The 25696-nt window shown below is 40.1% G+C and overlaps 2 protein-coding genes across 5 annotated transcripts in view; both read left to right on the forward strand.

Annotated features, from left to right (window-relative positions):
• Positions 1–25696, forward strand: part of agbl4 (AGBL carboxypeptidase 4) — a 497335-nt gene that overhangs the window by 404486 nt on the left and 67153 nt on the right. The gene's annotated exons all lie outside the window — the stretch shown is intronic.
• On the forward strand, positions 1102–19261 carry bend5 (BEN domain containing 5). 3 transcript variants are annotated; one of them, XM_088077777.1, is made up of 7 exons: positions 1104–2783; positions 2907–2965; positions 4117–4247; positions 5136–5613; positions 6963–7111; positions 11547–11760; positions 12005–19261. In XM_088077777.1, the coding sequence occupies exons 3-7, from the start codon at positions 4146–4148 to the stop codon at positions 12199–12201; spliced, it is 1140 nt and encodes a 379-aa protein (XP_087933903.1). In that variant the 5' UTR covers positions 1104–2783; positions 2907–2965; positions 4117–4145; the 3' UTR covers positions 12202–19261. The 3 variants fall into 3 exon arrangements, with proteins under 3 accessions (XP_042336937.1, XP_087933903.1, XP_087933904.1); XM_042481003.2 differs by having other exon boundaries at positions 1102–2965; XM_088077778.1 differs by lacking the exons at positions 1104–2783; positions 2907–2965 and adding an exon at positions 3909–4030.

Genomic DNA, 25696 nt, shown 5'->3' on the forward strand with positions numbered 1-25696 from the left:
GGTCGCATCAAAAAATATCTGAAAAATAAAATTAAAAAAATATTGAGGAGGTCAATTATTATTAGCTCAACTATAAAAATAATAATGTTTTTATTATTATTATTGTTATTGTATTTTAAGGGTAGACTTCCATTCTTGGTGAACCTACATGAATGCTAACTCCTGGAGAAATTTGTTTAAATTAAGACTGAACTTCTCCCAGCTGCAGGCAGGAATGACATCTCATGTAAGACCTTTGCATGGAGTGGTGTTCCCCTTTAATCACTGGCTACTTCAAAAGACAGAAAGCTCCAGAAAATGAGCAGCCTTATGTTGACAAGCCCAGCCTTGAGGACAGGGGAGCCATTGAACAGTAGCTCAGATTAGCAGTAATCCTCTGTTCAACTTGTTGAGAAGCTGCTCAAATCTCTTATCCATCACTCTCATTCCTGTTTTAGTTTGTGGGACTCTGGCAATGCATTAGATGTAAACAAAATTACAACAACAACAAAAAAACTGATAACTAATAATGCCTTTCATTAAAAAAGAGTTGCTTCTGTAAATGTATATGAATTTTACTTCTTTTTTTTTATTTTTACATTTAGTGCCTCTTCACAGCAGCTGGCAGATGTAACCACTCACTTGTATTAAAAACAACCTAAAATACTGCTCCAGTGACTGACATAAAAATGTCTGGCATTTTGTTCTGAGAGTGATCGCTTTGTTTGTTTGTTTTTAAATTCTCTTGTATACATCTAACAGACTCTGAAACCGGTCATACAGCACAGTGAACAAACATCATTGGAAGGGTGGCATTTGAATCAGGACTAATCATAACTAACTAAATGCCTGAAACTATGAAACGAAATATCAGAGAAGGAAAAAAAAGGCTCCATATAGTTCTGCATCAGTTACTTTTCAATTACAGCAGCCGAAGCAGAACGAAATTGTTAGTGTCATTTATCGACTGTGGTGCTCTCCATTAGAGTAACAACTGAGAGAAATCCATCCTGTGTTTATAACCACCTAGCTGTCTTACAATAACAAAGAGTTCATTTCTGTCAGCTGGCCTTAAGTCTCTCTGTTGTGATGCAAGGAGCAGATGAGAAGTTTGGCTGCACCAGGAAACACATGAAAGCACGCTGAGACCAATGAAATCTGACCAGGCAGGTAATCATCTTGGTGGCTTTTCTCACTGCAGTTCCCCGAAACAATTCCCTCAGATGACAGAGTCAGAAGTAATGGGTGTCTAAATTGATAAGGGTAATGACCCAGGACGCCAGAAGTTGGAGAGGAATCAACTTCACTAAACTAAAGAGAAATTAGCCAGTATCTATTCTAATGTGAATCCCCTGTGTGCCAGGTGCAAACGTCAAATCGGGTCTCTTAACCACATTTTTTGGGCCTGCTCTCGACTTTGCAAATACTGAGGAGATGTGTTCAAAAGTCTCTGCTGACAGCTTTACTGAGGGTGGTGGCTAAAGAATCTAACCTTCCAAAATCTGATTTAAATACTTTTGGTTTTGCATCTGTACTTGCAAGACAGTTAATTGTTTTGAAGTGGAGGGATGAGACACTGCCCACCCAGAGATGTAATGCAGTTTTTGCAACTATAGATAGTTAGATCCACTCTTAGAGGATCTACTGACAGCCATTCATCTTGCATGTTAAGACCTGCAAATGACATAACACTATAATTATGTCTAGACTTGAGTACTGCTGCAACAAGTGCAACAGTTTCTACTATACTTTGCATCTCCTTTTTGTTGGCTTTTCTGTTTTATTTACTTATTTATTTGTTTTCTTTTATGTCTGGAGGCGAGGGTGGGATGGGGTTATTTGATCTGTTGTTTAGTTACTTTGGCTGGCATGTTCACAGTTGTGCGTATTGGACTACTAAATGACATCTCTATCTCTTTATAAAGATAAAAACCTTCAGAAATAAACTGTCCAAAATAATAATAATTAAAAAAAACAAAACAAAGAGAAAAATTACAAAGTCTTAGGCCATCTTAAACTTTGTTATTTTAGCAAGGTTATACATACTTTTTCTCAGTAGTTTCTTCATTAAATACAATCAGAGCATACAGGAAAAATGTATACAGTATTAGACATGTAAATATTTCAGAGTAAAACCACAGGCTGAGGTTCCAAGTATTCAGTGTGACTTCCCTTTCCTCTCTTGGGCAGACAGAATGAGACTTTCAATACGAATCTTCTGGTGTATTTATATCCGGACATGTCCAAAGCTCAATATTGACTGTTGGTGCTCTCTTTTGTTTCGGATGTTTATGATTCAATGTGTCACATGTGTTTTCTTGAGTCTGCAGAAGCCATTTCGCTCTGAATGTTTGCTGTTTAATGCATTGTAGGCCTACATATTCTCTGTATTCTTTGTATGTATCCTAATAAAGACACTGAGAAATAAATATATATCCTCAGTACAACTTTGCTAAAACAACAAATCTATGGTGGCCTAAGACTTTTGCACAGCACTGTAAAAACCTTTTTAATATCATAAAAACTATAGGTGGAAGGGGAAAGTGTTTGAAATGTTTATGACGCAAATAAATCAAAACAGTTTATTTTTCAATACTTCCCTATCTGAGCATCTCAAACTGCAAAGTTAATGCCATGTCTATTACTTATGCCTTGATGATCTACCCTGGTGATGTGGACCAGGCAAGAGTAGCCGAGCGCAGACACCATCCCCAGCCCCCCCTATGTGTATATTTTTTTTAATACTTTGTGAGGAAAAACTGTCAACCATATCCAAAGTGCAGGACCAAAGAGAAGTAAATAATGTATGCTTTTGTTAGATTCTTTGAAGACGATATGTGCTACGCGTTACCCGTTTCAAATGTCGAAGATTTCAGACCTCTGCACAAAACAGATTTTGATAATCAGAAGGTGTATCTGGTTCACAGAACTGAAGAGAATGGCAGCGCAGGCCAGCCGTGCGAAGCACAGATCCTTGCCCTTGCAGGTAAGTTGCCCTCTTTAACACATCAGCTTTTCTCTTTTTGATGCTGTTTTTCTCTGTCCGACCAAGTAACGTTGATGTGCGCGAAACGTGTCAAGGTGTCAAAGCAGGTCCTTTTGTCCGATCTGTCAGGACGTGATCAGCTGGAATCTGACACTGATAGCCACAACAACGTCCTCGACTGTGGCTAGCTAGATAAGCTAGTTAGATATGCTAAGATAAGTTTGGTAGGTAGTCATACCTTGTCGTCAATGCTTTGCGGATTTTTACACTCTGGCTGTCGTTTTCCAAGAGTTAGCGCTCTTGTTTCGATAGAGGAGTGCTGCTTGTTTCGCTAAATACGTGGCATGCAACGTTAGCCAGTCACAACGGTTGTTTACAACATGTAGCTAACGCCTGCTAGCTTGATGTGTATTCGTTCCGCGTTAGCATGTTAGCGCTGACGCGCTAGTTAGCTGCGTGCAGACGCAGGGCTGTCGCTACATGATAAACACATGTGGCAGCCCGTGGTTGAACCATTATCAGTTTTAAGGGGTTTGTAAATCTAGTCGAGACGGTAGCCCGAGAGCTTTGGTGGGTTGCGGTTAGCTTGTTAGCCTGCTTATCTGTCGGTTTGTGCCACAGAGGGGATGCGGTGCTGCAGTCACCGCCGTGTGTCTGATATTATGGAGACAATGTATAGCAGCCTGTCTGTCAACATGCCAACGTCATGGCTTTATCATGACAGTGCATCATTTCAATAAGCTGAAGTCTGCAGTGAAATATTTTGTTTTACGTTAGCTCCAGTGTCTGTAATGTTTGCTCACGGTCATTTTCAATGCTCGAGCTTTAACTAGCTACATCACTAATCCCCGAATCTGAGCTGTCTGGGCTGCGAGACCGGTCCGATCAAACTAACACCTTCATGTTAATGTTAAAGCGCCGTATAGACGGGACGATTTGTATCGCAGCCGACCGTAAAGCTCTTAATTCTCGGCTAAGAGTGCTAAAAATTAGTTTGATCTAGCAGAATGGAAAGACAAAACGCCCTCTGCTCGAGCTGGACAAATGGATGAAATTATTCAGCAGGTACTTTTCACGTCTTATGAAAATTCATCTAACTTTTTTTGGAAACTTTATGAATCTCCTCCTGCTTCTGTTTCTGCACTTTACAGATACAGTAGAGGAATTTGAAGACAGTATAATGCAAAAGAAGATGAAAATTCCCAAGATGTCCATCAAGAATTCAGGAAACTCTATTGAGAACAGTTTTGGAGAGGAGAGAATGCCACTCAGGCATAAAAAGGTAGGATCACCTAGATTTAGCAGTAGTTGTGTTATTATCTTATTAAATGGGCAGCATTGGGTAATTGACTAGTCCTCACAAACTGAAATATTTTCAGTGACGCCAGCATCATGACACATTATCACGCTGCCCCTTGATCATGTGGAAATTATGCTTATTGATAGCACAACTGAAAAAAAATATTATTATGCTATGATTAATTAAAATCAGCCATGTTTGAGGAGTGTAAAGTTTACTTTCAATGATGTATTATAACAAAATGAACGAACAAAGTATCCAACATAAAATACTCATTAACAATCTTGTGTCATATCAGTGAGGACGTTAAATAATTTTGCTCATTGAAAAAAAGACACTGTAAGTGTGGATGCAGTGTGACTACATGAGTCATGTTGAGGTTGCACAGCAATAGTCTTATGTTTAAAAATACCTATTGATGATACAATGTCACAATTCCATAAACTTGGCCGACACCCAAAATCCCCCACGCTATTTTTACCATATGCTGGATTAACACAAATTCAGCACTCTGGACAGCTGCCCTTTCACAGACAAATCCTCTGAGCGGCTCATCAAAGAACTCAGTGACTCCTCTTCTCCCAGTTCCTGTTGAGATCCGTACAGTCAAAACAAACTGTTTGCAGTCTGCCATGTTACTTTTAGATTGCTGTGTAACTTTTCTACCTGTTAAGCCTTCTAAGTTTGTCACAGTAAGTTCATGTTGTCACCGGTGCAGCAAAGATTTGTGAAATTCTGTAAAATATTTTATCTTCAAACACCTGACTCATTTTTATCATGTTCATATGCTCAACTTGCAAGTTAATACAATTCTAGTTTATTGTCAATACCCTATTTGTTCCATGAATTGACAGTTGTTATTTTCTTCAGGCTCTGTCTCAAGACCATGGACGCCCCCTTTCCAACTCCTCCAAGAGCCTGGCAGCAGTAGTGGCTCGCCTGGAGAGAAATGCAGCCAGCTCCTGCATGGAGGGCGAAGAGGATCTGGATGAGGACCGGCTGGCCGAGGAGGGAGAGGATGCGGACGACGAAGATGACGATATGGAGGCAGAGCATCAGCAACATCATCACCAGCAGCAACAACAACATTTAGAGGTGGACACGGATTGTGTGTCTGGGTTAGCTGCAGCGGTGGTTCCTCGAGTTCTGTATGAGGAGTTGGTTCATAGCTACAGGCAACAGGAAGAGGAGATGAGGAGGCTGCAGCAGGAGCTGGAGAGAACCCGCAGGCAGCTGGTGCAGCAGGCCAAGAAGCTGAAGGAATATGGCAGCTTGCTGACAGAAGTCAAAGAACTGAGGGACTTCAACAGGAGGCTGCAAGACGTACTTCTCATGAGACTGGGCAGCGGTGAGAGACCAGGAGGAGCATGCACACCAACACACAAACTACTGCTGTGTATGCCACAAAGTTTATTAGTAACCTTTAACCTTCAGTCATTTAAAAAAAATGCCCACAACGATCAAATTGGTTGGCATTGAGAATTAAAACCTTTTATAGTAGTAAAAAAGCAGATCAGAGATTTTATTCTTAGAAAGTCAGTCTTATAAAGTCACATCTGTACAGCCAGAATATGCCCTTCTCAGTGTAGAGAGTGGACTTATTATGAGAGTGACCATCCTAAATAGAAGAGGTTTTTTTGGTTCAGTCAGGCTAAATAACATGCATTGGCATTCCTTCAAATGAAATGAAAAACCCTCCCCTGTTGAAGTGTGAAATAGGTCTACTAATGCATATGAATAAACCTGTAAGTTATGTCAAGTTTATATAGTATAGCCCAGTTTCACATACTTTATATCAGTATTCCCAGAACAGCAATGTTTCCTCTGCCAGTTTTCAAACTTTCCAAGAAGACTCAGGATATAAGAATAAAAGTAGAAATCTTTGGGGAAGGAAATTTAAAGGCAGATCCACAGCTGGGGGTGGAATATAAGCAGTTGGTGGGAAAGTGGAGGTATAAAACAAAAAAAAACCACCATCAGTTAAGTGTTATGATTTATAGACACGCTAATGTAACAATGGGATTATAATCCAGCAGTAGGATTTTAATAGATTCATTCCTAAAGTAATACATCAGATGGAGGAAGTTGAATAAAAGGCACTGTGAATGTGATTAAAAGTGGTGTCATTGCAGCGTGCAGCAGTGAACACACTCAGGCTTTGCCAGATGCTGGTGTTTTTAACCTCAGTTTGCCTGTAGATTGGGACAGAGGCGCCTGGCTACTGGCTACTGGCGGGACCATCTAATGGACAGGCTAAAGATTAGAGCACCCTAGGGTGCTGTCGGGCAGGGGATGGAGTGCACTGACCGATATTAAAACTCATCAGCTACATTGGAGCTTAGCATGGCCGGCCACCAAGCCAGCTTAGTTACTGGGCTAAAATAACCGCCTGTCTCGAGGCACAAGGAAGCCTTGGCCCAAGGCGGGAAGCAGACAAGCAGGTGGGAACTGTTCCAGTGGTAAAGAGCAGAAAACTCATTGCAACATATTACTAGATACTGTAAGGATTAAAGTTCAACTGGTTGTTCGTAACCAGCATGTCGTCAAATATCGAACTCTGTTTTAATGTCATCCTCTATTCTGTGAAGTTGACTAGCTGCTGATAAACGGCCTTTGATGACATAACTTCAACTTCAGGTGCTGACAGATTTGTTGCACATATCTTCATAATTTTAAGTATTTTCTTTATATCTCCAGAGCCTATGCATGACAATGGCACTCAGACAATCAAGGCTGAAGTGGTTGAGCCCATTGTTGAGCCCCAGGAGACATGCAGAGAAGAAGCCAACACCAGTTCCAGCTACTCACCCTCACCCAGAACAGTTTACACCTGTAACGATGGGAAGGTAAGTCTCACCGGACTGAGAGACACTTTTTATTTAGTTAAAGGAGAAAATCACCCATTTTCAAAATCTTTATATTTTATTCCTATGGTCTAAGACGGTCTAAAAATATTAGTTATAAAGAACAACTCTCTACCAAATCCCCAAATTAGAGTGCAGTCCTGAGTATATGGGTACATTTTCTGTTTGAGAACTGAGAACACTGCAATATAAGGCTCCAGTGATGACGTTTATCTGTAGGCTGATCTGGAAGTTTGCATGGTTCCCTTGTCCAAAAGCCTATGGGATTTTTCCATTTGATTTTAGCTAATGGCAGAAAATGAGCTCTGTGGTAAAGAAATCTCTATGATTCGTACACATTTTTTTATCAAGTTAATCTTCACAAATGAACCACTTTAATGACTTTTGAAGTCCAAATGCAATTGCCTGAAATAAAAAGTTCATGATAGGCTATAAACAAACTACACTATAGTCCCATGACTTAACATCTTCACCACAACGAGGCTGTGCAATTGTGTTCAGCATGACGACATTCTGTCCTCTTTATTGGCCACTTGTTAGCAACCACCTTTTTCAAGAAGGATAAAAGCTTCAAAATTCACAAGTGGGATATTTACTGACGTATTTTGTATCCTAGAACAAAACGTGAAAGTGTCTTAAGTTGGTATTAATCACAAACTTTATTTTAGGCATTTAACCAAAAACCCATTGACTTCAAGAAGACAGGAGATGCTAAAATGCTAACTCGTTTGCATATTTTAAGACAATCTTAGCCTCCTATTCATTGTCTGCGGAGTAGCTCCAGACTTTATTCTTGATGACATTAAGAGTTTGAGACTTACATCTCTGGTTTCTAGCTTTAATGGAGTAGCTCATTTTTATAAATATTGATTAAACGTCCCTTGGCTTTGGAAATAACTTACTGGAATTCTTAATTTAGGTGATGTTCACCTTTAACTGTACCTGATTCACTCTGACTGTGATGAATACCACCATTACAACTGTCTTGTCTGTTCACATTCCTGTTTATTTGATTTTGACCTTCCATGTGGTCTTTGTCACGTTCTCTGTCGGGATGGCATCTTTTTTTTTTTTTTCTGTATTTTGACATTTATTCTTGAAGGCAACATCACTCGTCCAAATGTAAACAAAAGGGTTACCCCAACACTAAAATTCAAGACTGAAAGATGCCAGCACTCAGCAAATTATTGACAAACATTCAACATAGTAAAACACACAACAAAATAATCACGTTTTCTGATGCTGTCAAAAGCTTGTTAGTAATGTTTAGTCATGTACCAATCAGCAGTAAGAGAGGCCTGTATTTTAAATATGATCAGTTGAGAAACATCCTTTATTGGTCCACATCTTCAATATATGAATTAATTAATATTTTATTATTGTTTCATGCATTCAATTATGCCCCGCCCACATGGGTTTACAAGATACCATAAATATCAAAGCTAGTCAGGACCAAAGTCCAGCATACATATTAATGTAAAGAAGATTGAGCAAAGCAAAGCAACTAAAGTAACTAAAACATTGTACAAAATCAAATCATTTTCAAGTAGGACAGTGTTCATGAATCCTTCACAGAGACCGTCACTGTGAAGCACTGGGAGAAAAGTCAAAATAAGTACTAATTAAACAAACTTTCTTGCCTTCTCTTCCAGGCTTCTGCGACAAAATTAGCAAACTTAAACACATCAAAATTAAACAACCATTCTAGCTTTTGGTCATCAGAGCACCAGGAAATAGCAGTGTTTAGACAAGCAATTTCATGGAATATTAACTCCCTTTAAGTCATCATAGTTTGTGCAGAATAAAAGAAAATGGGACTTACTTTCCATTTTCTGATATATGTGAATGCACCTGTAATTTATACGGTCAGAAAGGGACTTTCAACCTTTACTGAAAGAGTATCCCCAAAAACCCCTCTCATTCTTTGAGAGCCCTGAATCCTTTGGTTCCCTCTCCAGTATCCCTGGCTCTCTGCCTGGGGGTGACTGTGGGAAGTCTCCCAATTTTGTAGGAAATGCTGTATTTCCTCTTAACACCCGTGGACCTGGGAACATGCCGTCATAGTTGATCAGTCCTTTCCCCCTGGCTGCCCTACCCTAGCAGGTAAACAAGGTTGAGACGATTATTATTGTTCCTGCAAGCCCAGCCAGCATCATCAGTGTTTATTAGCCTGTTAGGGTTCTTTACTCCCCCCACCGCTGTAACTCAACCAGCGTCCTGTCTCTGATGACAGGGGGGGAATTGGTACTACAAGCTCTGGGGCCTGCAGCCACTTCAAGCGTGAAGAACACTTGCAAATTAGAACTCTCCTACATCGGGGACCCCATATTAATTATTTGCACGAGAGGAATTTAAAGTGACTGACAGGTTAGCCCTGGTGAGAGAGTGAGAGGGTGGGGATAAAAGGTGCAAAAGAAGGAGGAGAGATGGAGGGAGTGAGATAAACGAGAGCAATGGGGAGGGAGGATGAAAACAATCTTGTCTAACTTAAGGGCAGTAAAAAGCTTGTCTGCTGGCCGGGGGCCTAAAGCACATTAGCTGCACAGGGAAAAGCCTTTTGGATGCTAGCCTAAAGACTTTACAGTGATAAGAGAGTAGAGAAGGGAAAGTCACATATGCCCCTTGCTGCATTAGCTCACCTAGAAGACCAGGGCAGTCTGGCTTGGCTGGCAATCGGCTTGGAATGTTTGGTGCAGGCTTATGCAACATGCAGGGGAAGTGTGTAGAAAGCTACAGGCTAAGTTCATATTGGAGGTAATCCAGGCTACAAGCAGCCAGTGGCCTGAGCTTATTTATGTATCCTAGTTGGTGAAAGTGGTGCTTCTTGGGATTTGTAATTTGGTCTAAGCGGGTGCTGGTTTAGATGTGCTCTGCCATGACGAGCTATGATCTGCCTTGTCCATTTAGATTTAAAGGGTTTTACACCCGCGTGGAGCATTGTAGATTGATAAAACTGGATTCAGATCCCACAGCAACTGTCACACAAATGTCTCAGGCAACTGGATGGCCAGTATCATCATCGCAGAATAAAAGGTATTCTTGAGTTATCCCAATAAGGCTAACAAACTGAGTTAAGTCTCAGTTCAGTTCTTTTCTCTCTCATGCCTAGTTGCTTCTTGCGCTCGCTCTTGTTGTCTAAATTTTGTTTAAACATCAATAGGATTTAATGAAGTAGCCTCCCTGCTCCAAATTGGATCTGTAAACAATAAAAGTGTAACTACTGCTCTGAAGTATAATGCTCCAGCATCTGTTGAACAACATGAACCATTGGGGATCCATGTTTTTGTCCACTTTAATTTCTCAGTGTCTCAAGCTTTGTTTGATTATTTTTTGTTTTTTGTTTTATTGTAGTTTTTTTTGTTAATAACTTTCGAAGGTTATGAAACAGATGGGTAACAGTAATTATATTTGAAGTATTTATTTTCTGTGGATGAGGCAGACAGATCTCCATTTTGCAGTTCTCTGTGGGAATCTTGCATGAGCAAGCAAGTGTGGAGTAGATGACAATGTCCTATGCAGGGCAGAGCATTGTGTGCTTTAAACAGGGTTCCCACAGCCACTGTGAACCTTGAAAAGTCATAAAATTCCACAGTCTTGTTTTTCAGGCCTGGAAAAGGCACCGAATTAGTAAAATCCTAAAGAAAATAATCATGGAATTTTGTTGTGTGTTATGAAATTGTTACAGTAATCTGCTGTGGATAACCATCCACATAACGTAACATAATTGCATATTTATTGTCTTTAGCTGTTGATGTAATTTAGCTCTAACATGCACCAGTGTGTGACTTTTCTTTATTTTTTCCACATTTTCTGTCTTTCAGTCCATGCCAGCCAGTCAGAATTCTGTTTAAATAGAGTTTGAATCTGATATTTTTTAATAATACTGCAAGAAAAATCATGCTGTGACAGTGAGATTTAGCACATTGGGTCATGAATCCTAAAGTTTCCGTACCTATACCCCTCTAATTCTTGTAAATTGTATAGATTTTTTTGAGATCGAGCAATTGACATGAGCAGCGGAGGGAGTTCAGTTGTCACTCATAGCACCAACTATTTGTTGTGGCAGATGTTTTGATTGTGGTGGTCTGCCACATAAATGACTGTGGGGAAACCCTGTTCTCTGTTCTTGTTACACGTTGTGAATGGTTAGCGAAGTTTTCTTATGGGTTCTTGAAAAGTCATGGAAAAGTTTTGAAATTGGTCCATGAAAATGTGTGAGGGGGCACTGTTACAAGCATTAAAGCACTCGTTCTTTTGTTTTTAAACTGAACTGATAAAAGTCACGATGCATTAGTTTTCAGTTTGTCTGGCACTGTGCACATGACAACACTTACAAGATATTTTTACCTTCAGCAGACTGCACATGTTGAAATGTGATGTTCACAGCTCTCTGGTTTTACACTTGTCCTCTCTGAAGGTACACCTCGGTGGAGGGATCTGGGTGGAGGAGGAGAAGTGGCACCAGCTGCAGCGGACCCAGGGAGACTCCAAGTTCACAAAGAACCTGGCTGTAATGATCTGGGGCACAGAGACCCTCAAGAACCGTAGTGTCACCGGAGTGGCCACCAAAAAGAAGAAGGATGCCCTGCCCAAACCTCCACTGTCTCCCAGCAAACTGAAAATCGTCAGAGGTAAGATAAACTCCAGGTTTAAACCTATAACATCAAGACTCTTAAAGAGATGAATCCTTCTGGAGGTTTTTTGTAAGCTGAGATGAGCTGGAAGAACATCAGGTACAGAAAAATGTTTTTTTTTTTGTTTTCATAACTCATGCCTTTCAATCTTTTAATTATATTCATTAGATACCAGACAAAGATAAGATTAGCGTTTTTTAATTTGATGTAGTCTGACTGCTCACACTCGCTCCTTCCCCAGAGTGTCTCTACGACAGAGTGTCTCAAGAGACAGCCGACAGTGCGGAGATTACGCAGAGATTGTCCAAAGTGAACAAATACATTTGTGAAAAGATTATGGACATCAACAAGTCCATCAAGAACGAGGAGCGGCGGGAGTCCAAGCTGCTCATCAGACAGACAGTCAAGATGGAGAACTTCACCTATGATGGCATGTAGTGATCAACTGTTGTCACGCCAGCGCCTTCTGCCCCTCCCCCTCGTGGTCCGCAGGATATTGAGGGGACTTGATATGGGTGGTTGGGGATGTTTGTCACAATTTCAGGGGCAGTTGTTTTTCTTTGACACATCGGATTGGTTATTGCGTTTAAACAAATAGACCCTTTTCCCAGCTCCCTAACCATCACCTCCCTCAGTGCCCAGTTTTCCCATTGGCTGACAGACAGCTTTACCCACCAGTGAGAAGTTGAACTTGTGTAAACTAGTTTGATATGAGCTGTTATGAGTGTTTTTATAAGCTTTACAGTGGGATTGGTACAGAGACATGATTTATTGTTGTGTGTGCATTTGTGTCGAGAGAGAGACTGAGAGATTAGATGTAATTGTTAAATTGATTTATTGTTCTGTGTCAGAACATAGTTTTCAGTCCTAAAACTTTTAAAAAGTACAAGGTTATTTCCCGAGATAAAGTCTTCTGATGCTATAAAGGTTATGATACTAGCTTTGCGTTAGATCTTAGACGTGTGAACAGTTGGATATTTTGGTAACTGCTGGGAGTGTTTGCTGTTGGTACTTACTGCATAAAATGGGACATCAGGGTCTCAAATGCACAAGTCTTAATTGGTAACAGCCATATTGCATTTTGCAACAGAGATTCTGTTGCGCATAGAGGTTAGTCATTAGTGTGCGCACCCCCTTAACTGTAAGTAAATCACAACACATCTGCTTTATCAGTTCCTCTAGGATTTCATGGGCTGTTTTGTGATTGTTGCAGCCTGAAATGCCTGATTTCATGGCAGCTTTTCAAAAAAAAAACATTATGATGATACATAGAATGGATTTGATGCATTTTCTGAGCCAATATTGGCATAAAATAAAACAAATAATATTTTTTTGAAATTGCTGGTCCATAGTTTTCTTTGTTATATACATCAGTGCCAGTCAGGAAGCTTTAGAAAGCAACACCGAAATGGCTCGACTCAAGTTATTAAACCCGTAAGTATTTGGTAATTTCAGCCATGTGATGCTGATAGTTCCCCCTGTCACTGTGTGTGTTACAGTCCCAGGGGCAGCAGTAGTCTCATGATAAATAGAGATAGAGAGCGGGGCAAGGAGCTGCTGAGCGGATCAATACGCTGCCATACGATAAAATCAGATTTATTCGTTTTAAATAGTTAAACTTGCGGTAAAGTTGTGGTGATTAATCAAATATCAAGGTCACGCACAATTCACAGGAATTAGCTAAATTTGCGACAGCAAAATCATGAAATCCTGGAGGGACTGCTTTATTAAAAAGATGGCTTACGGAGAATAAATGGGAAGTTTGACTCTTAATATAGATTCTATAGAGTGCTATCTTTGTTTTGTTTTTTATGTTGACCTTTTTAGTTGTGAGCCATCAGTGAGAAAGTCTTGGATGGGATGTTCCCGTGTTACTCTTAATCAAACATGTCACTTTAAGACAATTTGACTGTTTATGAGTTGTAGTGGTACAGGCATGTTGATGCCTAGAAAGGCCTTAAATGGATTTGGCAATCACCAGGGGCCGGTATGTCCCTGGGTTTTCTAGTAAGCTGTGATTGTAAATGTATAGTAAGCTGAAGCGGTTGAAGCTTCGCCTGCACTTTGCTGTGAGAATGTGAGAGGTGGTTCGGTACTATTTTTTGTGTGATTTGCACCATTAAGTTGAGCTGAGCCGGGCTACTTTACCCCTCCTCTTGTAGTTAAAAGATGCTGCGCTGCACGGGACAATGTGGGGAAAAAACAGGGCACAGCTCTGCACGGTTCAGGTCATCTTCATGTGGAAGCAGTGTCAGTTGTGGGTAAAGCTGTCTGAAACACTACTGTGTTGTTTGAAGTCGTCTGGGCCTGCTGAATCCCATAATAACCCCCTCTTTTTTTAAGCCACGCCACTGGGGAACAAAGTAAGGTCGCTCCAGTGACAATTTCTTCTGAGCTATGCCATCAGAACTTTGAAAATGTCCTTTTTTTCTTGTATGTTTTTTTAAATGTTTTTTTTTTTTCCTCTCCAGTTGTTTTATTGTTTTGATCCAAAATGGTTTGTGTGGCTGTCTGCAGGCTGGAACTAAATGCTGCAGATTGAAATCTCAACTGTGACCTAGCTGTGGCTAACTGTGAATCTGCTGCAGAGCTGCCCATCAAGCCTCTCTCCTCTTCATACTCTAGATTCTCGTTTGTCGGTTGATTTATTTCTGTCTATCATTTTGTCTGTCCTTTTTTTTTTTTTTTTTTTTTTGTTATTTCAAAAGTTCAGATCAGCCTTTTGTTAAGCTACCTTTGGAGATATTTTAGTGTACATAAACATATCTTTTTATTTTTTTTCCACCAAACATGAATATTTCAGTTTTAAGTCATGTTACATGTTACAGTTTTAAAGGTTCTGGTTTAATTGATGTTGTAATTCCACGTTACCTGACAATTATTTGTGTTTCTTTTTACACTTATATTTTTGGTTTATTTTTTTCATATAAATTGTTGGCTTTAAGCTTGATGTTGTATCCAGATGTAGATTGTTGAAATCTGCAAACAAATGAAAAAAAAAAACTCCCTTTCTTAGCCAAAGTGATCTCTGTGGAACAAGAGAGACAAGGCTTCCCGTAACAGAGCCCATATATTAAGCTACATTCACGACATTTGATATTTAATAAGCCTCACTTAGGATCTACCTTCTAATCTGCCACAGTAAGATGAGAATCCGTATTGTTAAACCATTGTACTCGATTGAGATGCAGTAGCTAGATCAACACAAACATTTACATTGAATGCACTTTAAACTTCTGGGCAATTTCTTCAATCTTAAAGAAATGTATTTGTGATATTTGTCCTTTTTTTAAAATGTCTATATAGATAAAGCCTAACAATCATTGTATTATCATGAAGCACCTTAGAATATTTTGGTTTTATTGGGTTTTTTTGTTTTGTTTTTTTGTGGCAAGAATGCGTTACGGGATACAATTGTCAGATTCCCCTGACATGCCAATGTTTCAAAACAAGCTAGATAGATTTAATACTTCCAACTATTATTTGGTGGTAATACTACTACTACTACTACTTCTAAGAATCTAATTCTGAAATGATCATTCGGGATGTTTAGAAAACCAGATTTCCACAAGTTTCACTCTGTTGAAACTGGATTTTTCCACTCTATCATGGCCTCCTGAACAATAAACAGCTTACTTGGCAAAATAACAAGCAAAAGCCAAAAACTCCTCTTGGCTTTAAAGCCCAAAACATGATTCATCAGTCTAAAAATATTTACTATAAAATGTGCAAGCTGACTGGAATATGTGCTTTAACTTAATGTGTGAAGATGCTGGTTATGCATAGATATGACTTGTATAGAAATAATTGTATTTTTTACCAAAGTATTGAATGCTGAGATCAAGCTAAAGAAGGGGGGTTTGCTGACTGAGGAATCAGCGGGGTTTGCACAAAAGAAGGCCCCTGCCAAGTTAATAGAGCCTAGTGAATCGTAAGACACCAAAAGGGTGACTTTTTTTTCTTGTTCCTAAAAAAAAAAAAGAAAAATAACCCTTTTCAGTTTTGTTCCCTGTACAAAGCAACATGTGAGGTTTACGTGCGCTTGCATGTATTAAAGATACATGCGGTTTTAAAAGAAAGAAAAGATTTCTGCTGTGCAAAGCAACCATGCTGAAATTCTGACACATTGTCGTGTGTTGTGTTTGTGTTTGTTTCTTTGTTGTTTGATGCCAAAAGGGGGTGTGGTTAAAATAATGCTTTAAGATAGAGCATTACTAGAGCTATTACATCATCTGGAACTTATTTTTTCAAAGGCTGGTTTTCCTGGAGCGCGATTAAGCCTAATCCTTTAACTAAAACCATCTTTCATGGATGAAAGCTGTATGGAAGTACTGTATGTTTTTAACCCAGATTTGGTTTAATCTGTGATGGCAAGGCCAATCTCTAGCAAATGTACTAAGTCACTTGCAAAGGAGCAGTTTGGGTTTTAGCAGCGTATTAGTAACATACACCAGTACATAACCTGGCAGAGCCATCAATGGATGGCATAGGCTAGTTTGCAACACAATACCAGACCTTCCAGTACTCTCACTGTCACACTCTCAAGTAGCGATAGGGAGGAAATGTAACCTCGCTGGCTCTGTGATCCTTTTCCTGTGCCACCTCTAGTTCCTTACCCTCCTGCCATTTATACGGACTGGATTTAAAAATTCACATGTATCGAGATAATAGCAAATCCTGTCCTCATTGCTTGGTGTTTTGGCTTATGTTGTGAACACCTGTCAAAGCTTCAGAAGTGAGGGAGCTTTAAGTTGCTTTTTTGACAGTTTGATTGGGAAAAAGAGATCGGCTCTAACTTGTGGAACAAGATAAATGGCTTCATCTTGCAGTTTTCACAACTAAGTGTACACAAAACACATTTGAGCCTCAGATACAATGTCAAACTTACTTCAAATAAGAAAAAAAAATGGGAGGAACACATTGTTAGGCCTATATTTTTCTTAAGGTATCAGTAACTTTGTATACAATCCACAAACCGGTTCTACTTCATCTAACTTCACCGTCCTACCTCATTGTTACTCTGGTGTTTGTTTGTCAGTGACTGTAAACTATGTGTGTATATTAAAAAAAATCTATAGGAAAGGTATACCTGGTTACTCTCAACATGTACAGCATATAAAACTTGTAAAACACCTCAGTACACAATATCATTCTTAGGAGAAATCAGTTTTATTACCTGCTTAAAGATGCTGCTGTAAAGGGGTGTCTGCGTGAGGGGTCGTCTCTGAATATATATCTTCGCTCTTTGCTATGTCGTGCAGTTGATCAGTGGTTGTGTCTCTGTATTGCATTCTGAGATTTTTACTGGTTGACGGTGCTACCAGCAAACAGTTCAAAAACTGATCTGTCTATCGGACCTCAAATGGTGCTGTTTTTCTATGTTTTTAACCTCATACAGCTATGTTTTATTCAGGTGTGTCAACCGCCACTATCCCCTCAGCTAATCAAATTCTAAGCCAAAATATTTCGCGAAAAACGGTAACCCTGCTATTACTGTATCAACTATATGCTATCCATCCAAATATTGTAGATAGTGATTATATCCTCAGCTGTGAGTTTCAGAAGTACCTCAGAACTTGCTGACTTTCAATGGATGCATCTGCTTCTAGCACCTGTTGTCTACCGATATTACATTGTTGCAGTGTATTTTCAGAAATATGCATTTTTACTGGTTAGATCAGGTTTCACTATACGTAGGACATAATTATTCAATCACGCTCAGATGACCGATACATTTAAAGGATACCACTGTTTACTGGTTGCATGCCAGATATTCATAAAAGGAAATCTCAGTTGGACTGGGCAGCGTATGTCGCAGTAGGAGAGGTCCTCAGCAAAGCCATGTTCTGTCTGAGTCAATGTAAAGTTTGTTTTTACAGAGGTGAGATTCCATTGGTAGTTGTGTTTATGGTGGAAAAACACTATCCGATTGAAGTGATTCTGGGAATGTATGAACTAGAGCCCCATCTGTTTGAAAATGTGAAAAACATTACAGAGATCAGAGCTGCAATGATTAGTTGATTAGGTGATTGAAAGAAAATGAATCGCCAGCTATTTTGAGAATTGATTAATCGTGTCATTCGTTTTTCAGGCCAACATTTTCCAACCATTGCTGGTTCCAGCTTCTTAAATGTATGAATTTGCTGCTTTTCTTTGTCATTTATATCAGTAAATGGAGAGTCTTTGAGTTTTGAACTATTGATTTGGTAAAATAAGTAAACTGAAAACAACATGACTTTGGACATTTTGTAGACTGAATGATTAATCGATTAATTGCAAAAATAACTGGCGGATTAGTCAGTAATGAAAATTATTAGTTGCAGCTATAATGGAGATTGCAGAGTTTCATGATACATTCACGATGGCTGTTTTGGGATGATTTAGCCTGTCAGTTTTGGAATTATTGATTTTATCAAGGTACCTCTTCGATCTGTGATTCCCCATTTGTATTATCATCCATTACTGATATTTAAACACTTCAAGTGTAGTTTCCAGTTTTCAAAATTGGAATTTAGTGCATTTCATCATCCATGATTGGCTTACTGTGAGCTAAAGTAATATGTACAGCACTATATAGTGTGTGGACTAACTATACAAAAAGCGCTTTATCTTATATTTTACCCTTTGCAGTGACACCAATGGAATTTTTTCTGCGCCAAAGTGTGTTTAAAGTGGTTTGCTCTAAATGTCAGTATGTAAATATTTGTTGTTGTTTTTTTTTTTTTAATCTGACCATGTCTGTGAACATGTAAAGTGCTGGGGAACTCCTCTCTACTGTGAGCAGTGTATGAAATACACAGCAGTTGGTTTCATGGAAGCACTTAAGCCATTTGTTGGACTGTTTCTTAATGGTTCAATTTTAAGCTTTGCTCTGGTCCAGGGATTTGTCCCAGAGAGTTTTGTGTCGAATCGAATTCCTATGCAGGTGCTGAGTTGTAATCACCTGGTACCACATCACTGTAGGGTGGAGGGCCAAACAGGGAGAGAGATAAACTGGAGAGTGTTCAAACCTTTGAATGTGTCTGCACAGCCTTGAGATTGAGTAAAGGGGACAATGGCGACATGACAAATCCGTACTGAACTATTGCTACATTTTCATACTCATGGAACTGAATTAAACTGAGCTATACAGGGCTGCTTGGGTATATACCTGTCTGTAGTTGTAACTGCATTGCAATGATCTTTAGGGAAAGACAGGGTTCTTACTGTATGGAGTATTTCCAGTTGGTATGATAATGTGAAAAGAAGACTATTGCAGTAAACACTCCCTCACCCTACTTCAGCCTCCCGGAGGCCTCCCTACATTTACAGAAAATGTTATAAGTATATGCGATAGAGAGTGTACATGTCTTTGCTAAACCGGCCACACCTCTGCTATGCGAGCAACTCTTTGACGCTTAGCATCCTGTTCTGTGTTTTCTCTTGCTGCATTCAGGAACACCTGTTTAATGTATAGATAAACAGAAATAAATCCAGACTTTTATTCTATCAGCACAAACCTGTTGTTGCCTTTTTTGTCTTTCCTGTCTCATGTTCGTTTCTCCAAGAAACACACCACAAAATAAGTCGTGATGTAAACTGAAAGCTCAGGTTAAAACCACGCCGAACCTTTCTGTTTCCTCGTTTTTAGTCACTTATCAATGTGACAAATGCTGAATGTAAGTAGAGCTGATGATACCGCTGCCTCCGCCTTACAGTATTTGTGCTGTGTTGTTGTGTCTCAGAAAAGTTCAGAGAAACTGACCTTTTTGGGCAAACTGCTAGGTAGCTAGGTGAATAAATATGTGATGGTCAGTGTGGAAGAGCTGGGTATACTCTCCTGTATGTTCAAATGGCTTTTTGGCTGATTAGAGAGTATAATGTAAACCTCCAGAAAAAGAGGTGGATCTTCCCTGTATAGTATGGTGTGGGGGGGGCTAGGGAAACATTTCTCAAAACTACATTCAAAATTATAAAAATTATTCAACAAATTATCATTATTTTTAAGCACTTTTTCCAGGTTAGAGGGTCGCTGAGGTTGCTTATTGCCCTCTTCTCAAATTGTGTGCCACCCTATTCACATTATGGGCATTGATGGAAGTACTGTAATGGTATTAGGGCTGTCAAATGATACATTTTTTAATCATGATTAATCTAATTTTTTAATTGTATTTTTTCAATTTCATTATTTTGCATTTCAACGCAGTTGAAATGTCCACATTGACTAGATAAAGCAATTCTTACCAGATCATCTTCATTAGGAATCAAATGACGGGAAAAAAACGGCATGGGACTGAAAAGAGCTGGCATGTCTGTAAAGGGGAGACTAATGGTGGTCAAGGGACTCCTGTGAAATGGCGATTGCCATTTTTCCATCACCAAAATTCAGCCTAACCCTGGGCTGTTATTCATTCCCCATCCTGAGAAGCTAGCATGAGATGGTACCACTGGATTCCTCAGGTCCTCTAGTTTCATATGATACCACTGTCATCACTGTCGCTTTAAAACTCAAATTAACTCGTTATGTACAGACCTTAATTGCATCATGGTTAATGTGTTAATGCTGACAGCCTTAACTGGTATTATTCTGGTATTGTAAGTTTTCAAACAGTACCCAGCCCTTGCAATTATGAAGGCTTTTTACTAATAAACAAATGTGATTTGTCTGTTCAGACAGAGCTGAACAAATTTGAGAGAGGTTTCAATCTTCTCATCTAACTCTGCCGGAAAGCTAATAGGAATGTTTCCCAAAATGTCAAACTTTTGCTTTTGCACTGCCTGCATCAAAGCACTTTCAGAACAAACTGAAGCAGACAGAAACACTGTCAATCAAATCTTCTGCTGCTTTGTTTACAAATCCTTGTGGCCGTGCCCTATTGTTCTCGGCTAAGACAAATTTCCTGAAATTTGAGTTGTAACTTCATTTTCACAGATGGTATTTTCCTCTCAATCTGTGTATTTTAAAATCACCAAATCGGGGTTAAATCTGGTCAATTGCTTGGAGCACAAAACTTACCTCACACCTTCAAAGTGCTTTTTTTTTTTTACACTGGAATACCACTTAACTAATGTCAAAAGAGTTTTTATTTCAAATTGATGGCTGCGTGTGCTGAATGGGTTTCAGAAAACCTTAATGAACCCTAGGCTAATGCAAATTTCTCAGCACACAGTTACCCGGTAAACTTTTCATTTAAATGCAAAGATTAAAATTAGAGTTTGAGTTTGCCATACAATGGTAACAATTTACTTTTTAAACATCTCACCCAGGAGTGTGACACTGTGAAGACAGACAGATTTCTAGGCAGACGAGCTGCAGCGTTATTTCTCTGACAGCTCATTTCTCCGTGCACAGATTGGTGTAGCTGTGTGAGCTCTTAGTGTCTATTCACGCCACGCCTGACACCGGTTTTCCATCCTGCTCTGTAGTTAACTTCTATCACCATAAAGATCAACCCCCTCCTCCTTCACATCCCCGATATTTTCACATTAGGTGTGTTTTTTGGGTGCATCGGCAGTGAAGGTGAGGGACTAACAGGCAGATTGTTCTCAACGTCAGCCCTAAGAAAACAGGAAAGCAAGAGACCGACAGTTCACTGTGCTGTGTTTGTACATTCAGTCCCCTGGCCTGCCCCTGTGCCACACGGCATGCTGATGATTGGCGGCGCTGTATCTAACATGTCGCATGTCCAAGCCATATTGCAATATCAACTCGGCTGTGTGAGAGCAAGATAAGACAGAAAGTGGGGTGTTGACACATGAGATTGCTTGTAAGATGGCTTGTTTAGAGAGGATTGAATCTAAAATGAGCCCCATCCTTGAATGCTGGATTTGCATGAGTCCACATTGGAAACCGATCGGAAGCGGTCACTGCGAAGGCCGTTTCCTCCCTCTTTTCCTTATGAATAGACTCGACTCACTCCTTCATCTCCCCATTCCTCTCCCCTGTCTGGCACACTGATGCATTTCCATATATTATTGCCTCTGTAAGCAAGTGTGTCATGCGCCCAGGCTTTTCCTAGAGCCCAAGGGGACTTCTCAATGTCATTATCGCTAAAGCCTGCCACATGCCTGTAATGTATTGCCGCCTGGCTTTATTGGCAGCGCGATGATTCAGTGGTGGTGATGATGGATTAGTGCCGGCTGGGTCGAGCTGGGCTGGGCTGAGCTGGTCCAGACTGGGCTGAGCTCTGCAGCCTCGGCTGTCTGTCGCATAAACACTGTGTCCTCCTCACACACTGCAGTATAGAGGGAGACATATCGTATTTATGTCACACACACCACCTAATGAATATGGTCATTTCAGTGCTTTTATTGAGCTTCTCGGAAGACCGTCTGATTCATCTTGTCCACCTTTTGCTTTTCATGCAGACACGGTGCACACAGCAGCGCCGCATAATAGGTGGCAGTAATGTGTTTGCTTTATGACATTGTTACTGTTTTGAATGTGAAAATATAACAGCTTTTGTTGCCTCCTGCAAGGGGAAGTTCAGAGAGGGTGCACCGGGTGCATATGTTACCACCACGTAACAAGGTTTGATGCTTCCAGGAATATATATATATATATATATATAAACACACACACACACACACACACACACACACACACAGAGGGTTTAGAGGAAGGACACAGTTGCATGTTTTATTACTGAATATGAAACACACCCCATATAACACAGTCACTGAGGCTGAACTAAACTAAACGGCACACTGGCCACCAACTAAAAGTCTAAACTCAACACTCAGTCCTTGATTGCAGGCTTTTCAGTCTCTCTTGCTGCCGCACATCGTCACGGTGGTCAGGCTCCGGCCCCACTGCGGGGAAATAAACAGACATTAGTCTTAATTTACTTAGTGTTTGCAGCAGCAACTGTTAACCCCTCCTGCCCTGACAGACACAAGAAACACACTTCTCATGTGTGGGTGTGGTTTATCAGAGTGCACATGAGTGTAACATGCAGTGTGTATAACGTGCATAACATATTCAGCATTAAATGCAAAAGCATGAATGGTTCATTGTAGTGGTGACCTTTCACTCTTGTAGGTCCCTGACAAAAAGTCCATTAACAAAGTACACAAAATGATGGTCAAGAAATTAAAGAATTAATTTTTTTACAATATTTTTTTACATTATTCACATAATAAATAAAACCTAACCAACAATAGTCTCACACTAAATAAATATTATAGCATTCCCTGGCCGTATCAGACGGCTGATCATCAGGTGAAAACAAAGAGTACCACTTCTTCTTGTTTTTGATGCAATTTATTGCTCACATTTTTGTCTTCTGTACGAACTTGCAAGAATCCACCAATCTGTGTCAATAAACTTCTCAAAAGAACAATATTTCACGACTACAATGAGCTTACACCTTGGTTGACACGGCCTGGCGTTGCGGTCAAAAAACTGTATGTGATTCTCTGTCTAGCAACTTCTGTCAGTGCATGAATGCTTCCCAGCTATATAGAGATACTCATGACACGGCGATGAGCTCACAGAACTGGTTATCATCCCACATTCATTTTTTCAGGAATGACTCCAAAAGTTATAATACTAAATATATTTTTAGAAGGGATCAATAATTGTCTTCCTACCTCAGCAGACTCAGCCAGACTTCTCTCCATCATCTGTTCAAGAGAGGCTGAGATTGTCACTACAAGGAGAATAACTGGTCCACCTTAAAAGCCAGTCTTAAGTGAGCCTGGTCAGGTTTCAACCAAAGACTGTAAAAGTAATGGACGTAGCTACCGTGACATCAGCATTTGGTTTGTTGACTCCCATTTTGAAGCCTCAAGTCTGGCATTTCAGCCGTTGCCATCTTGTATTTTTAGAGTCCGAAGTGACCACATCTTGGCGAGAGGCTTGCTGTGGAGGAGCGAGGGGTGGGTCTGACTGAGGAGCCGAGAACACTATCAGCAGACAGCCTGTCACTCACAGCAAACACATTCTTAATTATGTGTAACTTTCAGCCTTCAAAAATGTAAACTGTTGAGTTATAAAATCAACCCCTTGTGCAGCTGTCCAGAAGGGGGCAATCAGACATAGAGACCAAAACTGTTTTTTGTACCAGGCTGTAAACATGTTTATTTCTGCTGTACATTTTAACATGGGGGTCTATGGGGGATAGACTCAAATAGATTTTGATATTTTCATCTTGGCTTCATTTTGCAGCTGCAGAGTTTGCCTCTTTGTTACAATGGGAGGCTGATTTCAACTTGGCTTGGGTCTTGAGGAGATGTAGCATTTATTCACTTACAAATAACCTGTAAACACATCACACTTCTGCGTATCACTTGATTCCCTTTGCTCTGGCCACCGCAGCCTCACTGTCGTGTCGCCAGCTCACACATGCTCTTTTCTCTCCCTCTCTCTCTTTAGGGGCCCCACTTTGACAGTTTTTGTGTTGGTAACGTTGCACTGTATAGTGACTTTATGGAGTTTAAAGAGGTTTATAGTCATTACTAGAAAATGCATGCATTGAGTGGCCCTCTGGGGCCCCTTTTTCACAATGTTTTGTGGAGGGACGGAACATTTGCATGGCTTGCCTCTCCTCGTGGTGTGCCTCTGGGTCATTGTTGGAGGAGATTTTGCCTACTTTGTCTATAACAAATTGATACAACACACTGACGTTTTGTACTTTTGATCCACGCACACATTTGCTCATACTGCAATATTCATCCCATGAAAGCACAGAAAGCTTTCTCATAACTACAAATAATTAGAAAGTAACAAAACAGTCGAGCTCATACTGTTCTAATTGAATCTGTTGGTATGATTGTATGTAGAAGACTTTATTGTCTAATTTCTCAGAGATTTTTCTTTTGTTTCCCATAATCTCCACAACATTAATTTCCAGCATGGCACTCACATCTGTATGCAAAATACACAAGAAGCGTGTTCATTACATTATCTCTGTTGCCAGTAATGATGCCGAATACATACATTATCTCTTCCTATATTCCTATCTCTGTGCTCATCTGAAAAGTGACTGCGGGGTTAACATACAATGTGCTGATACTGATTAACTCTGCCTTTGCTCTTCAAAGTCGGTAATGCACATGGACGAGCTACCAATCAAACTCACATTGGCTCCTCTGCCCATGCTCCTTACTTAGCTCACTTTTTATCCACCCAGTTCCATCCAGCTGCATGTCCCTGCATTGTCAGTTAACTGTGTGAATGATAAGATATGCTGGTAAGTCTCGACTGTAGCTGTTAAATTTCTCCCCGCTGCCAGCGTTATTCAGATGTCCTTATCATTTATAAGAAGCTTATTTGGCTTGTTCAATGATAAAAACTGGTAAAGTTTGGAATCCATCAGCCCCTCCGGTAAGTGGATGCAAAACTGAGCTCTCTCACCCTAAACACACATGCGCATGCACACATACGTACCTGTGTATGCGCACGCACACACGCATTCATAAGCACAGAGCTTCCAAATGGCCTCTATTAATGCAGACGGCTCTCCCAATTAACAAGATTCAAAGTGATGATGAATTTTTCATTCTCTGAACATTTAAGCTAATTATGGCCCAAATGAAGCAGGTTCCAGTGAATCACCATGGCAGGGGCTGCCAATGGCAGCCAATGTCACTGTCACAGTGCCACTCTGCACCACCACCCTAATCACTACAGCTGCTTAATATTCATCTCCCACTGCTCTCTCCTTCCTGACTCACCTCCCCTCTCCTCACACATCCTCTCTTCTTTTCTCCTTCCCACTCTGGCCTTGCTTCTCACTCTCCTCCTCTTGTAACTTAACTTCTGTCCTTTCTACTGTCCTCCACACCCTTTTCCCTTCTCTCCGTCTCTCTCCTTCAGCGCTTCTCTCTCTCGCCATAGATGTGTTGTTTAAAATGGAAATCGACTAATTGCGCTAATAGCATTTTAATGATAATTTAATGTAGTAAATAAAGCTTGTTACAAGCTAAGCAATTTTGTTGGATTTCAAGGGCA

The sequence above is a fragment of the Plectropomus leopardus genome, chromosome 5 (genome assembly GCF_026936395.1).
Source record: "Plectropomus leopardus strain MGB_pleo_1.0 chromosome 5, ASM2693639v1, whole genome shotgun sequence".
NCBI classification, from domain to species: domain Eukaryota; kingdom Metazoa; phylum Chordata; class Actinopteri; order Perciformes; family Serranidae; genus Plectropomus; species Plectropomus leopardus.

Coding starts and splice junctions, on each gene's coding strand:
- bend5 (XM_042481003.2), top strand. CDS start 2,782: ATGTATGCTTTTGTTAGATTCTTTGAAGACGATATGTGCTACGCGTTA. Junction 5,614..6,962: donor TCTCATGAGACTGGGCAGCG/GTGAGAGACCAG, acceptor TTATATCTCCAG/AGCCTATGCATGACAATGGC. Junction 11,761..12,004: donor CAAACTGAAAATCGTCAGAG/GTAAGATAAACT, acceptor CTCCTTCCCCAG/AGTGTCTCTACGACAGAGTG.